The sequence below is a fragment of the Ceratosolen solmsi genome, unplaced genomic scaffold, assembly GCF_000503995.2.
Source record: "Ceratosolen solmsi marchali unplaced genomic scaffold, CerSol_1.0 scaffold1, whole genome shotgun sequence".
Lineage (NCBI taxonomy): Eukaryota > Metazoa > Arthropoda > Insecta > Hymenoptera > Agaonidae > Ceratosolen > Ceratosolen solmsi.
The window spans coordinates 14,298,392-14,313,391 of NW_011948415.1; the positions used below are offsets into that span (position 1 = coordinate 14,298,392).

Sequence of the window (15,000 nt, forward strand, 5' to 3'; positions counted from 1 at the left end):
TCGCCTGCAGCAGGACCCTCTGGGCCATCGGACTCTCTTGGCTCCTCGTCGCTTGTTGCACCAGACACGGTGGTATAACACCCACTCACGCCACCTTTCCAATTTTTCACTTCCTTAACTCGTGCGTGCACGAGTATCCAAGTGGCTTTTGCCTGTTGCGTGATCGTCGGCTTGGACGCCGAGAAAGCCGTCACGTTTGCTTATAGATCATTCGAGTCGTCGCGAGCCAAATGATTACAGATTGATGTTAGCCTCTCTCTTCGCTCACGATTGCTCCATTGATGTTGAGCGTAAAAGAAGGAGGCGATGATCAGGCCGGCTGATCCAGACGAACATGAGACGAAATATCGTGGTTTATCTAATGGGGGAGAATAGGAAAGGGAGGGCGGGGGGCAAGAATTAGACTTTGTACTTTTAGCAAATACATCGATAGAAAGTACGATGTTTTCGAGAATTTTCAATTTCAATGATAAATTAGTTAATAAATTTTTTTAAAACGTAGTAGTAAGTGGATTAAAATTTCTAATATTCAATTGGACGAATTCACGTGCTTGATATTTCATTACATAAGACTAATAAATCATGTTTGAATAATCAGTAATTTTGCTTTGATAAATTTAAAAGCAAATTTAACGCTCGATTTGTTTTCTTATTTTTTTTTTTTTTTTTTTTTTTTTTTTTTTGTTTATTCGCGCGTACGACCATGAAAAACTAAAATAATAACATAATAATTTCCATTCAACGCTGTAGCTCTGCCAATGATTTTAACTTCACCACTAATTTAATTTACTTACTTTACGACACTCATTAGAAGTCAGTCAAAATATTGCTAAATACTTGTATGTGCCATGTTTTTTTTTATCGACTAATTGAAAAATTGGCCATAAGTGGACTGTATGTTTAATGTAAAATCTAAAATCATAGACGATTATGTAATAATTGTAACTTGTTTCCAATATAATAATAAAAAATAGCTCTCGTAATAATGCATTATACAATGTTAAGTACGATTAAGCATAATCAACTTTTATTTGACAAATTTACCATTACATCGGACTACTGATCCAACTTAGCGGGAGTTTAACAATCCTTCAAAAATCCCTTACACCTAAGTGTTACAGAGGAGTTTGTACGAAACTGCTCGATAATTATCATAGAGAATTTTTATTAAATAGACAATGCCAATTAAAGACATCATAAGCTCGACAATGTATCGGCTAATATTACGAACGTGCATTTCAGGAATTGTGAACAAAATACTTTGTTTTAAGGCCTGGATTCCGCTAAGTAGACTGACGTACTGCGCTTATCTACTTAATCCATTTTTAATTAATTCAATTTATCTGCAAAGCGAGACGGCTGTCCACGTGGATACATTGCCAAACGTAAGCTCATCACACATAGTATCATTGTATTTCTATTTTTTTTCTTTTACGTTTGTTTCTTGTCATGTTTTCGATCTTTTTTTTGTTTTTGTTTTGTTTGTTTGTTAATACTTTATTGCTCAACTAATTAAAATTATACACATAAGTCGACCGTATTTAATATAAACATTTTTTTCTATTTTGTATTTCAATAGGGGGCAATATTCATGGGCAATCTGATGATGACGTATCTGTGCTCATACGTATTATCTCTGATGTTGGAGACGCCGACGGTTTTGTTGATGCGTTCGTTCATCAGCGTCAGAAAGCGATGATACATGGCTTCGTTTTTTTCGTTCTTCCTTTTATCTCGCTACAATTAAAATAGCGAGAGCAATCAACGATAAGAAGAGATTCATTAAAGTCAACGCTAAGCGCGCGTAAAACGGCTTCTGATAACAAAAAAAGAAGAACAAAAAAAAAATAATATATATATATGTATAAACAAAAATTTTCTTCCTCCAGTTGTCATTTCACGATAGAGAATAAATCTCTGAAATTACTCTGAAATATACAATTGAAAAATACTAATAAAGATTAGAGGATTTTTTTACGATAATTTAATTAAACTTCCTTCGTTACTCATAGGTAATTTTAATGTTAAGCTGGACGTCAATGTAATATTAGCTGAAAATTTTCATACGCAATTAACAACATATATACGCATACGATACACTGTCATCATTCATTTAAAATGGTAATCGAGCAAATTTTACTATTCGCTTTATAAAAGAGCACGCGCGCTTGCTGAACGAATGATCGGACAATTCAGAGAACGATGAATGCTCTGGATTAGCTAGATTAGCGTTCCTTGTTTACGAAATTGCGAGACTTGGAGAATAGAAAAAAAAAAATAAATAAATAAAAAAATTAAGCGATTTCGATGAACATATAACGTGACGGCATAAGTTAAAATTAAAAAACAAATTTTTTTGTTATCACATTCCTAAAGGCTCTCCTCCTTCCCTCAATCCCTTATCGAGCTTGCAAAAAACCAAAATCTTGAGTCGAAAAGTAAAAAAAGTGATGATCGAGGAAGAAACATTAACGACCGACGCGACAGCGAACAAACAATTAGTTACCAAGTTAACGTTATTATGATTATCAATTTTATGACGAAAGTCATGGTAAAATGGAAAATCACCTTCTCAAGGACAAAAGGCTCTTGCTTATCTCTAAATTGCATTAAGTCGAATGTAAAAAAGTAAATATTTTGTAAATGAGTTCGATTGTATAACATAAGCGCTTCTCGACAATGTCGTGATCCTTTTAAATTATCGATACTTCATCATCCATGTGTACTTACTAATCAATAATCTTGACTTAGGAACACACGCGAGAGCAGCAATATTGTTAAGGCTATTTTTCCAAATTACGTAAAGTCCACTCACGACTTTCTACCTCATAAAAGAGAAACATCGCGTATGCACAACTGCGCAGAGAACACCAGTAAAGTGAAAACAAAAGAGAATGCAGTTGGAAAGCGATTAATATTCGGGTGTCGTGTCGGCGAAGACTTAAGCTATTATCATTTCAGCTTATAACTATCCCAAGCTAATAGTTTCTTTCCCTTACGTTGTCTAATATTATTCAATTTTTTCAATTTTCGCCCTATCATCATCCGTATATAAATAAGTTGATAATGAGAGTAACTTAAAAAAAAAAAGGAATAAATAAATAAAAAGAAAATAAAGTAAAAATCTTTAACGTCCGAAATTCTTGAGCACGCGTCGATGGGATGCTTTATCATTATCATTATTATTATTTATTTATTTATTTATTTCTTTCTTTCTTTCTTATTTTTACTAATTATGATTTCAATATATATATATATATATATATATATATATACACATACATGCTGAAGATCCACAAAAAAGTGCTTTACTACGCTCTTGCTCTACCAATCGTATCTTCCTTTTAACATTAATGGGATAAAAGTTTTACAGAGTGGCGCTTTGTACAAAAGGCGACGGTCGATTCAGTTAGACGAGCGAGTGTCGCTTTGCGCGATAAAATCACAATGCGATAGATTCTTGTCCGTAATGCATTTGCATGTTGGCGCGGGTGCAGGTTCGAGGGTCTAAGGCTCATTTACAAAGCTGCAGGTGAGGAGGAGGCGGGGCTGGTCGACCGGACACTGCTAAGAATGGACGGGCGAGTGGAGCCGGGGCGGCGCCGAGGAGTTGAGGGTGCGATTTGTGCGGCTGGCCTGCTCGCGCCGACACTCCTCCGCCTTTTTCTTCAACTGCTCCTTCTGGACTAGAAGTTCGCGCGTTCGCTGGTAGACGGGATCCTGCAAGAAGAGGTTGTTAAACTTGAGTTTGACTCTGACTCGGCCTGTCCAGTGAGTCGAGTCCACATGGAACTCACCACTCGTAAAGTGGCTATCCGCGGCGTGAGGTCAATTATATATATTAATCGAGCGGCATCTGGTTAGCTTTAAAGCTCCAAGCGATAAATAATAACATTGTCGAATCGACAAAAATTTGTCAAAATTTGTCTCACGCGAATCATTATAATTGAAAAGTTGAAAATTTACGTTGAGCTTAAATAGCTAATATTATGTCTTATGATAATATTGACGCGTTGAATAATGGAGGGGCGATAGGTCGTGAAGGCACTGAAGAGTAATAAAATACTCCCTTAACCAGAGCGAGCTTTCAAATATTATTATTATTATTATTATTGTTATTATTATCATTATTGTTATCATTATCGTTATCATTATCATTATCGTTATCATTATCGTTATCATTATCATTATCGTTATTATCGTTGTTATTATTTGCCGATAATCATCAATGACATCGGCAATTCGCGTTAGATTTTAAAAGCCTTTATAATAGTGACATTAATTTACCTGTTGTCGCATACTGGGATTCCATCTACAGTAAAAGCTTTTCCATGGTTTGATGTATCGCATACTGGCAATCGGTATTAAAACTAGCTGATGATTCGGACCATCCCAGTAAAGAGGATTTTGATAAAACGGTATTTGATTGTTGATGTAAGACCAAAGGGACACCGTTCTCTCCTTCAATCTCTCTTGCACCCTTTCCCTTTCGCTGAAACGTATTATAGGCGTTGGCTGTTATAGGCTATTATAGGCGACGTACGAAGACGTGGCGATTTATTCATTTGCTTGAAAATCCAAATTATATTGATGATATACCTGCTGCACAAGAAAGTGCCAAAGCGGCAGGAATAAAGATGATCCAATATCGTTGTTAAAAAGTGCTCGTTGAATTGGAAGGCATTTGGGAACTGCTGGCTCACTTGCCAAACGCAATCGATAAATTGAACGAAGACCGGCGATCTATCCGCGTCGCTATGATGCTCATCGCCGTGACCGATTCTCTGATTATTTCAAAGGACAATTCAAATAAGCATTACCGCGATAGGGACCTACTACTACTACTACTACTACTACTACTACTACTACTACTACTACTACTACTACTACTACTACTACTACTACTACTACTTACTACTACTACTACTATATGCATTATTTGTATTATTTGCATTACTTATTATTTACCTGTTGAAATTTGTGACCAAAGCTAAGCCATTCCTTCTCTATTAAAACCTCAAAGCCTTTGATGGTTCGATAATACGGATCCAACAACAGCATCGCCAAGGCCGTCAACTGCGTAAGGCATTGATGATTAATCGATGGATTATTTAGATCGCGGGATGCGACGAGAGGAGGCGAAAAACTTTACGTTTACGAACCTGTGCCGTTCTGTCCCAGCCATCGGAACAATGAACCAATACGGAAGTCTTGTGAGTCTCGACCTTGGCAACTATCTTCACCGCTCCAGTGAGGATGCATTTGATGTGCTTTAGCCACATCGTTGACTCCAAGCCCGATAGCCACCGGGTTTCGTCGATAGTCGGGAAACACAATTCTGCCGTAAAATCATTCGCATTATTCGCCATGGATCATTAGCACGCGACCACGCGCTAATACCAAAAACTCTAACCTACCTTTCAACTTTCTCAGACTTTCCCTCATCACGTGAATATTGTGAATGTCAAGAAAGACAACCTCGCTATTCTGATAAGCATCCTCGCTTTCGTAACCGCCACCCTTGGCTTTATTCGCTACGGCATTAGCCATTGGCCGTGCGTCCATTATAATGAGCTTGTGACTTTGGGCATTGGCATCCATTATTAACTGTATGTACCTCTCGTCTTCGCGGCTTCTCTTCCCCCCGACTCCGACAAGTGGCTGGGCGCAACGTGTTATAGTCGCCTGGCTTTCCGGATGGATCCAGGAGAGGACCGGGAGCCTACCTCTGCTCCTGAACGCTGCCGACGACTGGAGATCTTCGTCGGTCGCTGCTGTTGGGACTGCCCAAACCCCCGGATAACTATCGCATATCGAATATAGATCGTTTATCTTTGATATCTTCCACATGTCATTGTTTATTCCCTGAAAATAAGATGCGATACTAGTTGCGATACTCAAAAGTCAGCCTTTCTTTTGCATGATTTTTTTTTTTCTTTTTTCTTTTTTCTTTTCATTTTTATTTATTTACTTATTTATTTATTTATTTATTTATTTATTTATTTATATTAGCGGAGCAGCGGCAGCGGCAGCGGCGGCGGCAATTGTGCTTACCATACGTTTAAGTTCGGCGATTGGTTCATACACGTTCCAACCATTATCCGGAAAGGTTTCGGAATACTCATAAGCAAAGAGAAGCATATTGTGCGACAAAGGGAAGGAATACTGCTGCAGCTTTTCAAAAACGTTTCGTCTGGAATGATTTTCCTGCTTGTGCGCAAATCTCAGATTTCTCATATCTTTGCAAAAGATTTCTATTCCATAAGAATTTTCACCCCTACTTAATGCGCCGCCGACTTTCTCGATTCTACTAACGACTCCCAAGGGCATATCAACCACATAAGGAGTTTCTCTATCGATGCTGCGAAAATGTAGCTTGTAGTTTGTGACACTGAGCACTCCTCGGGCTGGTCCTGAGTAGGGACACAGGTATGTGACATCGCGGGCAACACCTTGAACACGTTCGCCATTGAGAAGCGGCGGTCCCGTCTCGTTTCCAGTTAAATTCTAAATAAAAAGTGCGATTAAATGGTTTGTCACATGCATAGCAACATGCTACGTTTCCATACATTTGATTCGGTAGTCCGTTACGGAAAATGAAATTTACATAAAGGTACAGTGAAAAACATAAATTCATTATTCTATTCTATTCGGGGCGGTGTATTCTCTAGTTAGGTGTAAATGTAAAAGGAAGTGTAGAAGAAAAAGGTAAGGAAAAAGAAAAAAAAAAAAAGAAGAAAGAAAATAATACCACGGCATGGCAATTAAAATTGACAATTTCATGTAATTGGCATTCCTCGTCAATCCACATACTCACATATCATGCGCAATATTTGTCCGTACTACAGAATTATTTAAAGCCGTAGTACCTAAACTCAACAAGCTACTATTATAATAAAAAAGTTTTAAACAAGTGACTTTGACAACAAAAGCAAAGCAAAAACTTTCCATTAACTATTTTACTTAACAACAGTTTTACCAAATCCTCTTTTCCTTGATTCTCTTTATTAGTTTCTAGAGCCGAAATGATATTATTATCCGTTGAAGTCGAGCTTGTCGAAAAGCTCTTCGAACGAGACGCCTTTTCCCAACTTTCCTATATTTTGCATAAGTAAGTGGAGCATTTAAAGGTAAAGATATCATTATTTCCATGCGATTCTCGACAGAGCAGTCAGTACGCATTGAGATATTTGTCAAATGAACGATATTTACCGATTCTTGTCCTATTTTAGAATTAAGCGAGCTGCTTTTACTGTCAGAGTTGAGCGAATCGGAACTGGCATTTTTGGAATTACTCTGTTCGACGTTCAGAAGCTCAGCGCTCCCTCTCTTCTCCATACTGACGATCGTTCTCTTCCACGAATGCTTATCTCTTTAACAGTGGCATTATACGCTACAATTGGCACTCTATTCGCTTGAATCTGTAATGAAAAAGTAACAATCGGTTTTTTAAACGTTAACCTACAATTGTCTCGTAAGGTCCTATTCAAATAGCAATCACGGGCATTCGGGTTAATCGAAGGCCTATTCTCTCTCTCTCTCTCTCTTTGTTTTTAATTTTTGTTTTTTGTTTTTTTGTTTATTGTTTTTTGTTTTTTACTAAACCTCAACGCACAATCTGTGAAATTAATATCCAGCTATTGAGTCCACGTCCTTCTCGACAAACGCTCCTCGCTAAACATAAAATTCTAACCTCAAAAATCGATTAAGGCACATTGAACGATTCGTCGTTGATTATAAGCTGCGCACGAAAAGCCTTGGAATGCCCAATAATACGCTCAGTAGTCTTTAAATAAGTCCGTACATCCTTGACTATAAAAAAAAAAAAAAAAAAAAAGAAATAAATAAATAAATAACTAAATAGATGAAAGCCTCGATTAACAATAACGACAGACTAGAATGCAATAATTGTATGTACGTGATTTAATAAATTGATAAGTCTGCGATTCAAGTGCCACGCCCTCGAAGCTCTTCCCATCGGAAAGTCCGAAAAATCGACGCAACGCCTTTTAAATAACGTCCGAGCTGCTTCGCACAGCCAACTAACCTCTATGAGGACCAATTGCGGAAAATTCGTTATTCAAAATGCTGATGCTGTCAAGTGGACTGGCGTTTGACAGATGCAGCCCCATCATTTTCCACGTATTCTCGGATCGCGCGCTGGCAGATGGCGACACAATTTTCAAAACTCGAAGAATCTGCTGCTTCGACCGTTCGCCGTTACCCTCCGCGCGAAAAATGGAAAAATGTGCTGCCACCACCACGAGACGTAGGAGCCTCCTCGACGCCCGTCTCTCGCTCGCATAATCTACCTCTTGCTACGCACTACGTAATTACCCGGTGCCCTACTCTCCCCATTTAACAGCCAATGGCTCATGATTATTATACACCGGGAGGCAGCTCGGGGGCTCGGTGGTTCTCGCCTCTTTCACTTATCCATCATCCGCCGCCCAACACACGACACTTGGATACAAAAGTAATGGACTTTGAAACTTTTAATACACGTGTTCATCGAATTTATTTTATTAGATCGCTGATAGTGAAAAGTACCCGTGCTGCAGCCCTTAAGTCGACCAAGAGAGCTCCATCGGCCAATGTCAATTCATCATATCTGCCCCCAGATTTGCTGGATTTTATTGAATCTTACAGCACAATAAAAATCATTGGCTTCAACAATGGCTCGCATTTCACATAATTCCTAACTAACAATAACAGCAACAAAAGCAGCAGCAGCAGCAGCATAATTGTCGTTGTTCTGGATTTTAATTTTTAATAAACAATATGTCGATATAATAAATAATGTTAACATTCATCGAACTATTGATTAGATTTTCTACGTAAACATCGCCATTCTCACCGATATATCGAATTAATTTAAAAATATTTTTATAAAATTTTTTTTCTTTGCACTTTATCGTCGTACAATTATTATCTTTTTTGACGAGTACAATTATTGTTTAAAACGTATTTCAAGCCTTTGCTTTTAACTAATAGTAAAAAGTTGTAAAATAATGTCAAAGCTTACGGTATTCGCTAATGCTTTTTACCTAATGTCATTCAATTTAAAGTCTCGTTAAAAAAAAAAAAAAAAAAAAAAAAATAGTCTCCCTGTTATTACATATATATTAGAAGTAAATAAAAAAAAATATTACTTATATCTATTGATTGTTTGAGTTTAATATCAAATTCTCAATGCCTTATATTATAATAAATCTTTTGTCAATGTAAACTTATATGTACATATAATTTGTTATATAATGTTATTAAATTGAGGTTCAAAAATTCTCGGCATAGAGTACAAAGTTCCTCTAGTAATTAAATCATGTAATTACATAGTCATTGTTACGACACGATGGAACTTTTTAATGAAATCTAAGAGTTAACTTTTAAGTGAAAAAAATCATCGATAAAGAGCATCCGAAACTTTTAAACAATTGTAATTCATTCGCTAATTTACGTTTCATAATAAGGCGAGCACTCGTTTAAAAATAAAAACAAAAAAATGACAATTTGCCGCATTAAAGATGCATATATTTTATAATATTGAAACTGTAATGTCATGCCAAATATTTAGTACAATCATTCGATAATCCTGTGCTAATAATTCACTTGTCAAAGTCTTATATTTATTGAAATAAACATACATCTCAACCAATATATATATATATATATATATATATATATATATATATCAGGACATTTTAGATTTAGCAATAGATGCTTAAAGTTTTGTGAAACTGGGCTTCGAATATTTTATTCTTCGGTGCATATGAATTCGTGCGTACCTAGAGGAAGATTTAGAAATAAACATTGTCGGAAAGTATACTAAGAAGTTCAAAATTTGCTCGAATAATGAAAATCAATGGACTTAAAATGGTCGATAGTGCATATAAATAATGGACATAAAACGGGTAAATGAAATCTCGAAGCCAGAAGATCGAGTATCAAATGTCGCCCATCGATCCAACTAGACGTGTAATTTTTCAAACGACTCGACGATTTATCGGCTAATGAACGGGCGATAGGCCCAAACTCTTTGGGACCCAATCTCGTTGCTACGCATTTACACGAGTCGATAATCCACGAGCATTTACAATCGGCGGACTCTTAGCGACCATTCCAATGCGATTTTCTCCCTCTGTTTATAAGCTGCCGTCTGCCAGGTCTAACTGGCCTAATTACATTTTTCATGCAATTTTTCATACAATTTTTCATACAATTTTTAACAAAGCCAACGGTCAGAATGCAAAAATCAAACGACCGAGCGGCGATTCGGTGAACTTTGGTTCGCTCCCTTTTCGCACCCTTTTCCCACTATTTTCTCCTCGGAGCAGCTCCGAGGTATTCATTATGAAATTAATAAAGATTCTCGAGATTGTTAAGGTATCTGTTTTAAAAATTCTGTAGGTATGTCGTACGATGAGAGGTAAAGTATTGAAACATTTGATTATTCGGGTAATTGGAATTGTTCGAATGGATGGCGATTGCTATTACGTATAATTTGCAAATCTATGATCTTTCGAAAATCGATATACTTGTGCGAATATTTATTAATAATCGCGATGTCGGACGCGTTTGCTAAAGTCGATAAATCGAATAGTGATAAATACGCTATATCCAGGATAATTCTAAGTGGCCATTCTTTTGCAGGACGAAAAGATTTTCAGGATCGGTGAGACTCCTCTAAACAATATGTGGTGCAGCGATTATAAGGTTTTCTTTTTTGCAGCTTACGCAACCTACACAGAATGTACAGAAGGCAGACATTGCGAAATTTACAAACCCATAATAACAAATGCACTCTTGAGAGGTAAAACAAAAAAAACAAAAAAAAAAAAACAAAAAAAAAAACAAAAAAAAAACAAAAATTAAACTCGCATCGTTAAAAAATCAATATATTTTTAATGTTTCGATTGAAAAGGCGAAGGTTTTAAAAAAATTTCTCCACGTATCGTGAATTTCCATTCTCTTATAATCAAGACCATTAGCTTTATTAATATTTTTAATAAAATGATTGAACATTTTCATTTACTCCGTCGTTAGTGTAATATGAAGCTAGAAATAATTGAAAAGGATTATCTTCTACGCAATGAGGGTAGTATAACGAATGGTATTATATATAATTTTTGTTGCGGCATGATGAATAAAACGCAATTGTTTAAGGAAAAATTATGAATTTATTTAATGAAAGAAGATGCGAAGTCATAAATCGATAGTTTTATTGCACAGTACAATAATTGCGTTTAATGATCAAACGTGAGTTCTAAAGGTGAATTAATTTATCTCAATCATAATTTATCATCATACAATGTATATTTTATGCATTATATTTGTAACACGAAATATAAAATTTATTTCCATCCGCAATTATATATATATATATATATATATATATATATATATATATATATATATATATATATATATATACATACATACATACATACATACATACATACATACATACATACATACATACATACATACATACATACATACATACACACAAATATATAAATTTATTTTTGTCATTTTCTTTCTTTATTATAATTTTTATTTATTTGCATTGTTTCAAAACATGGTCAACATAGAAATATACAGTCATCACGTCGAAGTTTTATTTAGCATACTTAAAAGTTATCAATACATATAGTGAATCTATACACAATATTACGAATTTTCTACGCCTACACTTTTCCTTCGTACTTTCCCAATTTTATATCATCGCTCGTTTTCATATTCTCGTTCTATTTATTTCCTTTCTATGCATACATAACACACACACACACACACGCGCGCGCACGCACGCGCGTAAATATGCATATAAACATGTACACGAAGCTATGTATGTACACGTAACATCTCGTAATCACTTCTTCGATATCATCTTCATCTTCCTCTTCTCATTCTTCTTCTTCTCTTTACAATTCTCATTGGTATATTTCTAAAACATTTATACAAATTTTATTCGACAGCTGCCGTATAATAATTAATTGTCAATTGTCATTACCGAGAAGTTAATGCCTCTCATAAGATCTTACGTATAATGTGTATATTGAGAATTTGAATTCAAATTATAGCTTTAAATTTCTTACATTTTCCTCTTTAACTGTGACCATTCGCACTTATAATAAAGTCGGTGTAAAGACCCAATCGATATTTGGTCTAAATTTCATTTTGTTTTAGTTTTGTTATCGTCTTTTCATTGCTTCGACTTATTATTTTCATTTGTGATGTAAATCCATTTGAGATTAAAAAATGATCCGAGATACTTGTATTCATTGTAGTTACATAAAACATGAATTTCTGTTATTAAATGCGGCTTGTAGAGTTCGAATTGCAAGTTTGAAATAAAATTTGTATAGATCCGTTTAGAATTTCTGGTTTTGCTTTAGATTTTACACTTTTTTACAAAAGACTTTTGTCGTCTATTTTATCGATTAAATATGTACCGAAATTACGTAAAATGTATATACTGTTTGTACTTTTTATGCAATTAACATTTTTTATAGAGAAAATTTCTCGTATGAAAATCTTCTAGTACGTTTTTACATCTTCGAAGGAGTTTGGAACCTTTTGTTTTTTTGTTTTTTTTTTTTTTTTTTGTTAATCTCACATTAAATAATACTTTTTAAATAGCTTTTTCAATTGTGAGGTTAATTGCTCTGAAAAAGTGAACTGCAGTGGTGATATTAGGGATTTGGAATGATTTGGAATGATCCATGAGGTCTGGTGATAATGATTAAGAATGCAGAGTATCAATAATTTCTTTATTTACGAAAATAATAAAAAACAAAAAAAAAATTTCAATTATAGTAAATTTCGTTAACTCGATGGATTTGTGAAAATAAAAAAAAGTTGTTGAAATTACACTAAAGTAAATCAAAGTAAATTTCAAAGATTAATTATAACATTATATGCAATTGTAATTGCAACAAATATTTGAGCAGTGAATGTTTTTGCATATAAAAGTGAAAAATATCGTGCTTTTTGGGTAAAAGGACTATGGTACATTGAGACATATTATTAATTCTTTAAATATTACAACTTCCTTTTAAATAGTCCTGCTTCTGAGTTTTAATGTTAATTAATAATTGTTAATTAATAATAATTAATAATGTTAATTAATAAATGTTTTATCACGTAAGTAGTTTCAACAGAGATAACATAAAATTGTGCAAAAATCACAATTTGCTCCTTAAATGATTTTACTACATAGGGATTTCGAATTAAAATAGTTTTTTGTTTAAAAATCTAAAAAAAAAAAACAATAACATTAAGAATAAAGATTATTTTAATCACTGGTAACAATTGTTTACTTTAACGTAAAGTAATTTAATTTTCGAAATGATGAAATAAAATTACTAAATGTATACAGTCCACCTTCTTCGATACAAATTAAACAGAATCATAAGGGTATAATAATTTTTTATAATTATATGCTTTTAAATCTTTTAATAATGTCAAAATTACTATGCGAGAATTTTAAATAAAATAATCTATTCGATAAAGGAAATTTTGCTTGGAAGTAACAAAATGTTAACATATATATACATATATATATATATTTATATATTTATATATTGTGTACATTAAATACTTTGGAGCTTTTATAAATAAATCATTCTTTTTTTTTTTTTTGTATGACTCTACAATATCTTTAGTTAATTATCGTAAAAATAAATGAACAATCTTTTGTTTTGTTTGTAAAAATTAAGCTTGTATTATACAGTTAAACCTACAAAATTGTTGGAAGTCATAATCATTTGACGTTGTTTCTTTTACATGATTGTTTTCTCATTCTCACTCACTCTCTCTCTCTCTCTCTCTCTCTCTCTCTCTCTCTCTCTCTCTATCTTTACGTCTCTGTATTTCTATCCATCTCTTTTGCTCTGACTTTCTATTCAATAAAAATTCAATGTTCTACTAAGCTTACTAAATGTTTTGGCGCACATATAGATAAGAACGTACGCGTAAATGGATTTTTCACGCATTCACTGTTACGCTGCAAGGGGACTTTAAAGTTTTGAATTATTTACAATTATCTCCTTTCTTCTTCTTCTTCTTTTTCTTCTTCTTCTTCTTCTTCTTCTTCTTCTTCTTCTTATTATTATTATTATTATTATTATTATTATAATTATTATATTATCATGTCTTTCTCGACTCGGAGGAAGTTGCTGTTAGGGGACTTAAAACTAAAGTCTATATAGATTGGCCCGACTACGTTCGTACAAACTAATTGAAACAAATTTACGGGATTTTTGCATAATCGGCTCTCCAACTTATCAATTAAATATAATTTTGACAAGTTTACAAATGCAAAGGTTGTCCTTATGAGACCCAATATATTCATTAAATTCCATAAGTAAATAAGGCTTCTCGGATCGACCGTATTACATGTAGAATAATATAATCGCTAATAACTTTCTTATCGAGATTGTAAATCAGTATTACATTACGATTACTCTCATTGCGACAATCATTCTACAGCCACTTGAAATTAATTGATATTAATAAAAAATTTATTTGCGTTGGAACGAGTTTTAGATACGCTCGTTTCATAATTAACGTTCACGAAAATGGCGAAAGGAATAATTTCATCTTTCATTTTTATGCTTGCAAGCACATTACTTACGGCTTTCATTTCAACATAATATATTTTATCGCATCGTTTGGCAACATTTTCAACACAAATACATTCCCATTATGAATTGTCGGAGTCATGCGAGAGCCTTGTAAAATTTCATATTCCTTGCATATACGTAAGAGAAGCTGCAATTTCCTCCATAATACATTAGGCCTCGTTCACCAGGTAGGAGTCATACATTTGAAAGTCGGAATCGCAATTCATTTATTGATAGTAGATACACTGGATACAATATATTGACTCTAATAATATAATTCTATACATAATGATCCGCCTCTTGATGTAGTTACAACGTCGACATCGAATTACCGTCTCGGCGACTGATGATAATGCCCAGCTGAATATAAAATATC

The 15,000-nt window shown here is 34.2% G+C and overlaps 2 protein-coding genes across 2 annotated transcripts in view; one reads left to right on the plus strand and one right to left on the minus strand.

Annotated features, from left to right (window-relative positions):
* The window catches only part of LOC105359095 (nose resistant to fluoxetine protein 6), a 12,062-nt gene extending 10,231 nt beyond the window's left edge, over positions 1-1,831 (plus strand). Inside the window, exons 11-13 of the mRNA XM_011495574.1 lie at positions 1-72; positions 1,243-1,385; positions 1,580-1,831. The exon at positions 1-72 is cut by the window's left edge and continues 85 nt beyond it. Of these exons, the coding sequence (XP_011493876.1) occupies positions 1-72; positions 1,243-1,385; positions 1,580-1,699 (335 nt within the window). The 3' untranslated portion in view covers positions 1,700-1,831. The remainder of the gene's footprint in view (positions 73-1,242; positions 1,386-1,579) is intronic.
* A 1,457-nt stretch (positions 1,832-3,288) lies between these two features.
* Positions 3,289-7,762, minus strand: mtm (phosphatidylinositol-3-phosphate phosphatase). The gene is made up of 10 exons (XM_011508151.1): positions 7,616-7,762; positions 7,213-7,421; positions 6,980-7,096; positions 6,055-6,507; positions 5,418-5,865; positions 5,163-5,338; positions 4,969-5,076; positions 4,600-4,784; positions 4,288-4,492; positions 3,289-3,720 (listed from the first exon to the last, which is right to left on the minus strand). Exons 2-10 carry the CDS (start codon positions 7,336-7,338, stop codon positions 3,568-3,570), a joined length of 1,971 nt encoding a protein of 656 aa, XP_011506453.1. The 5' UTR covers positions 7,339-7,421; positions 7,616-7,762; the 3' UTR covers positions 3,289-3,567.
* Between the last annotated feature and the right edge of the window lie 7,238 nt (positions 7,763-15,000).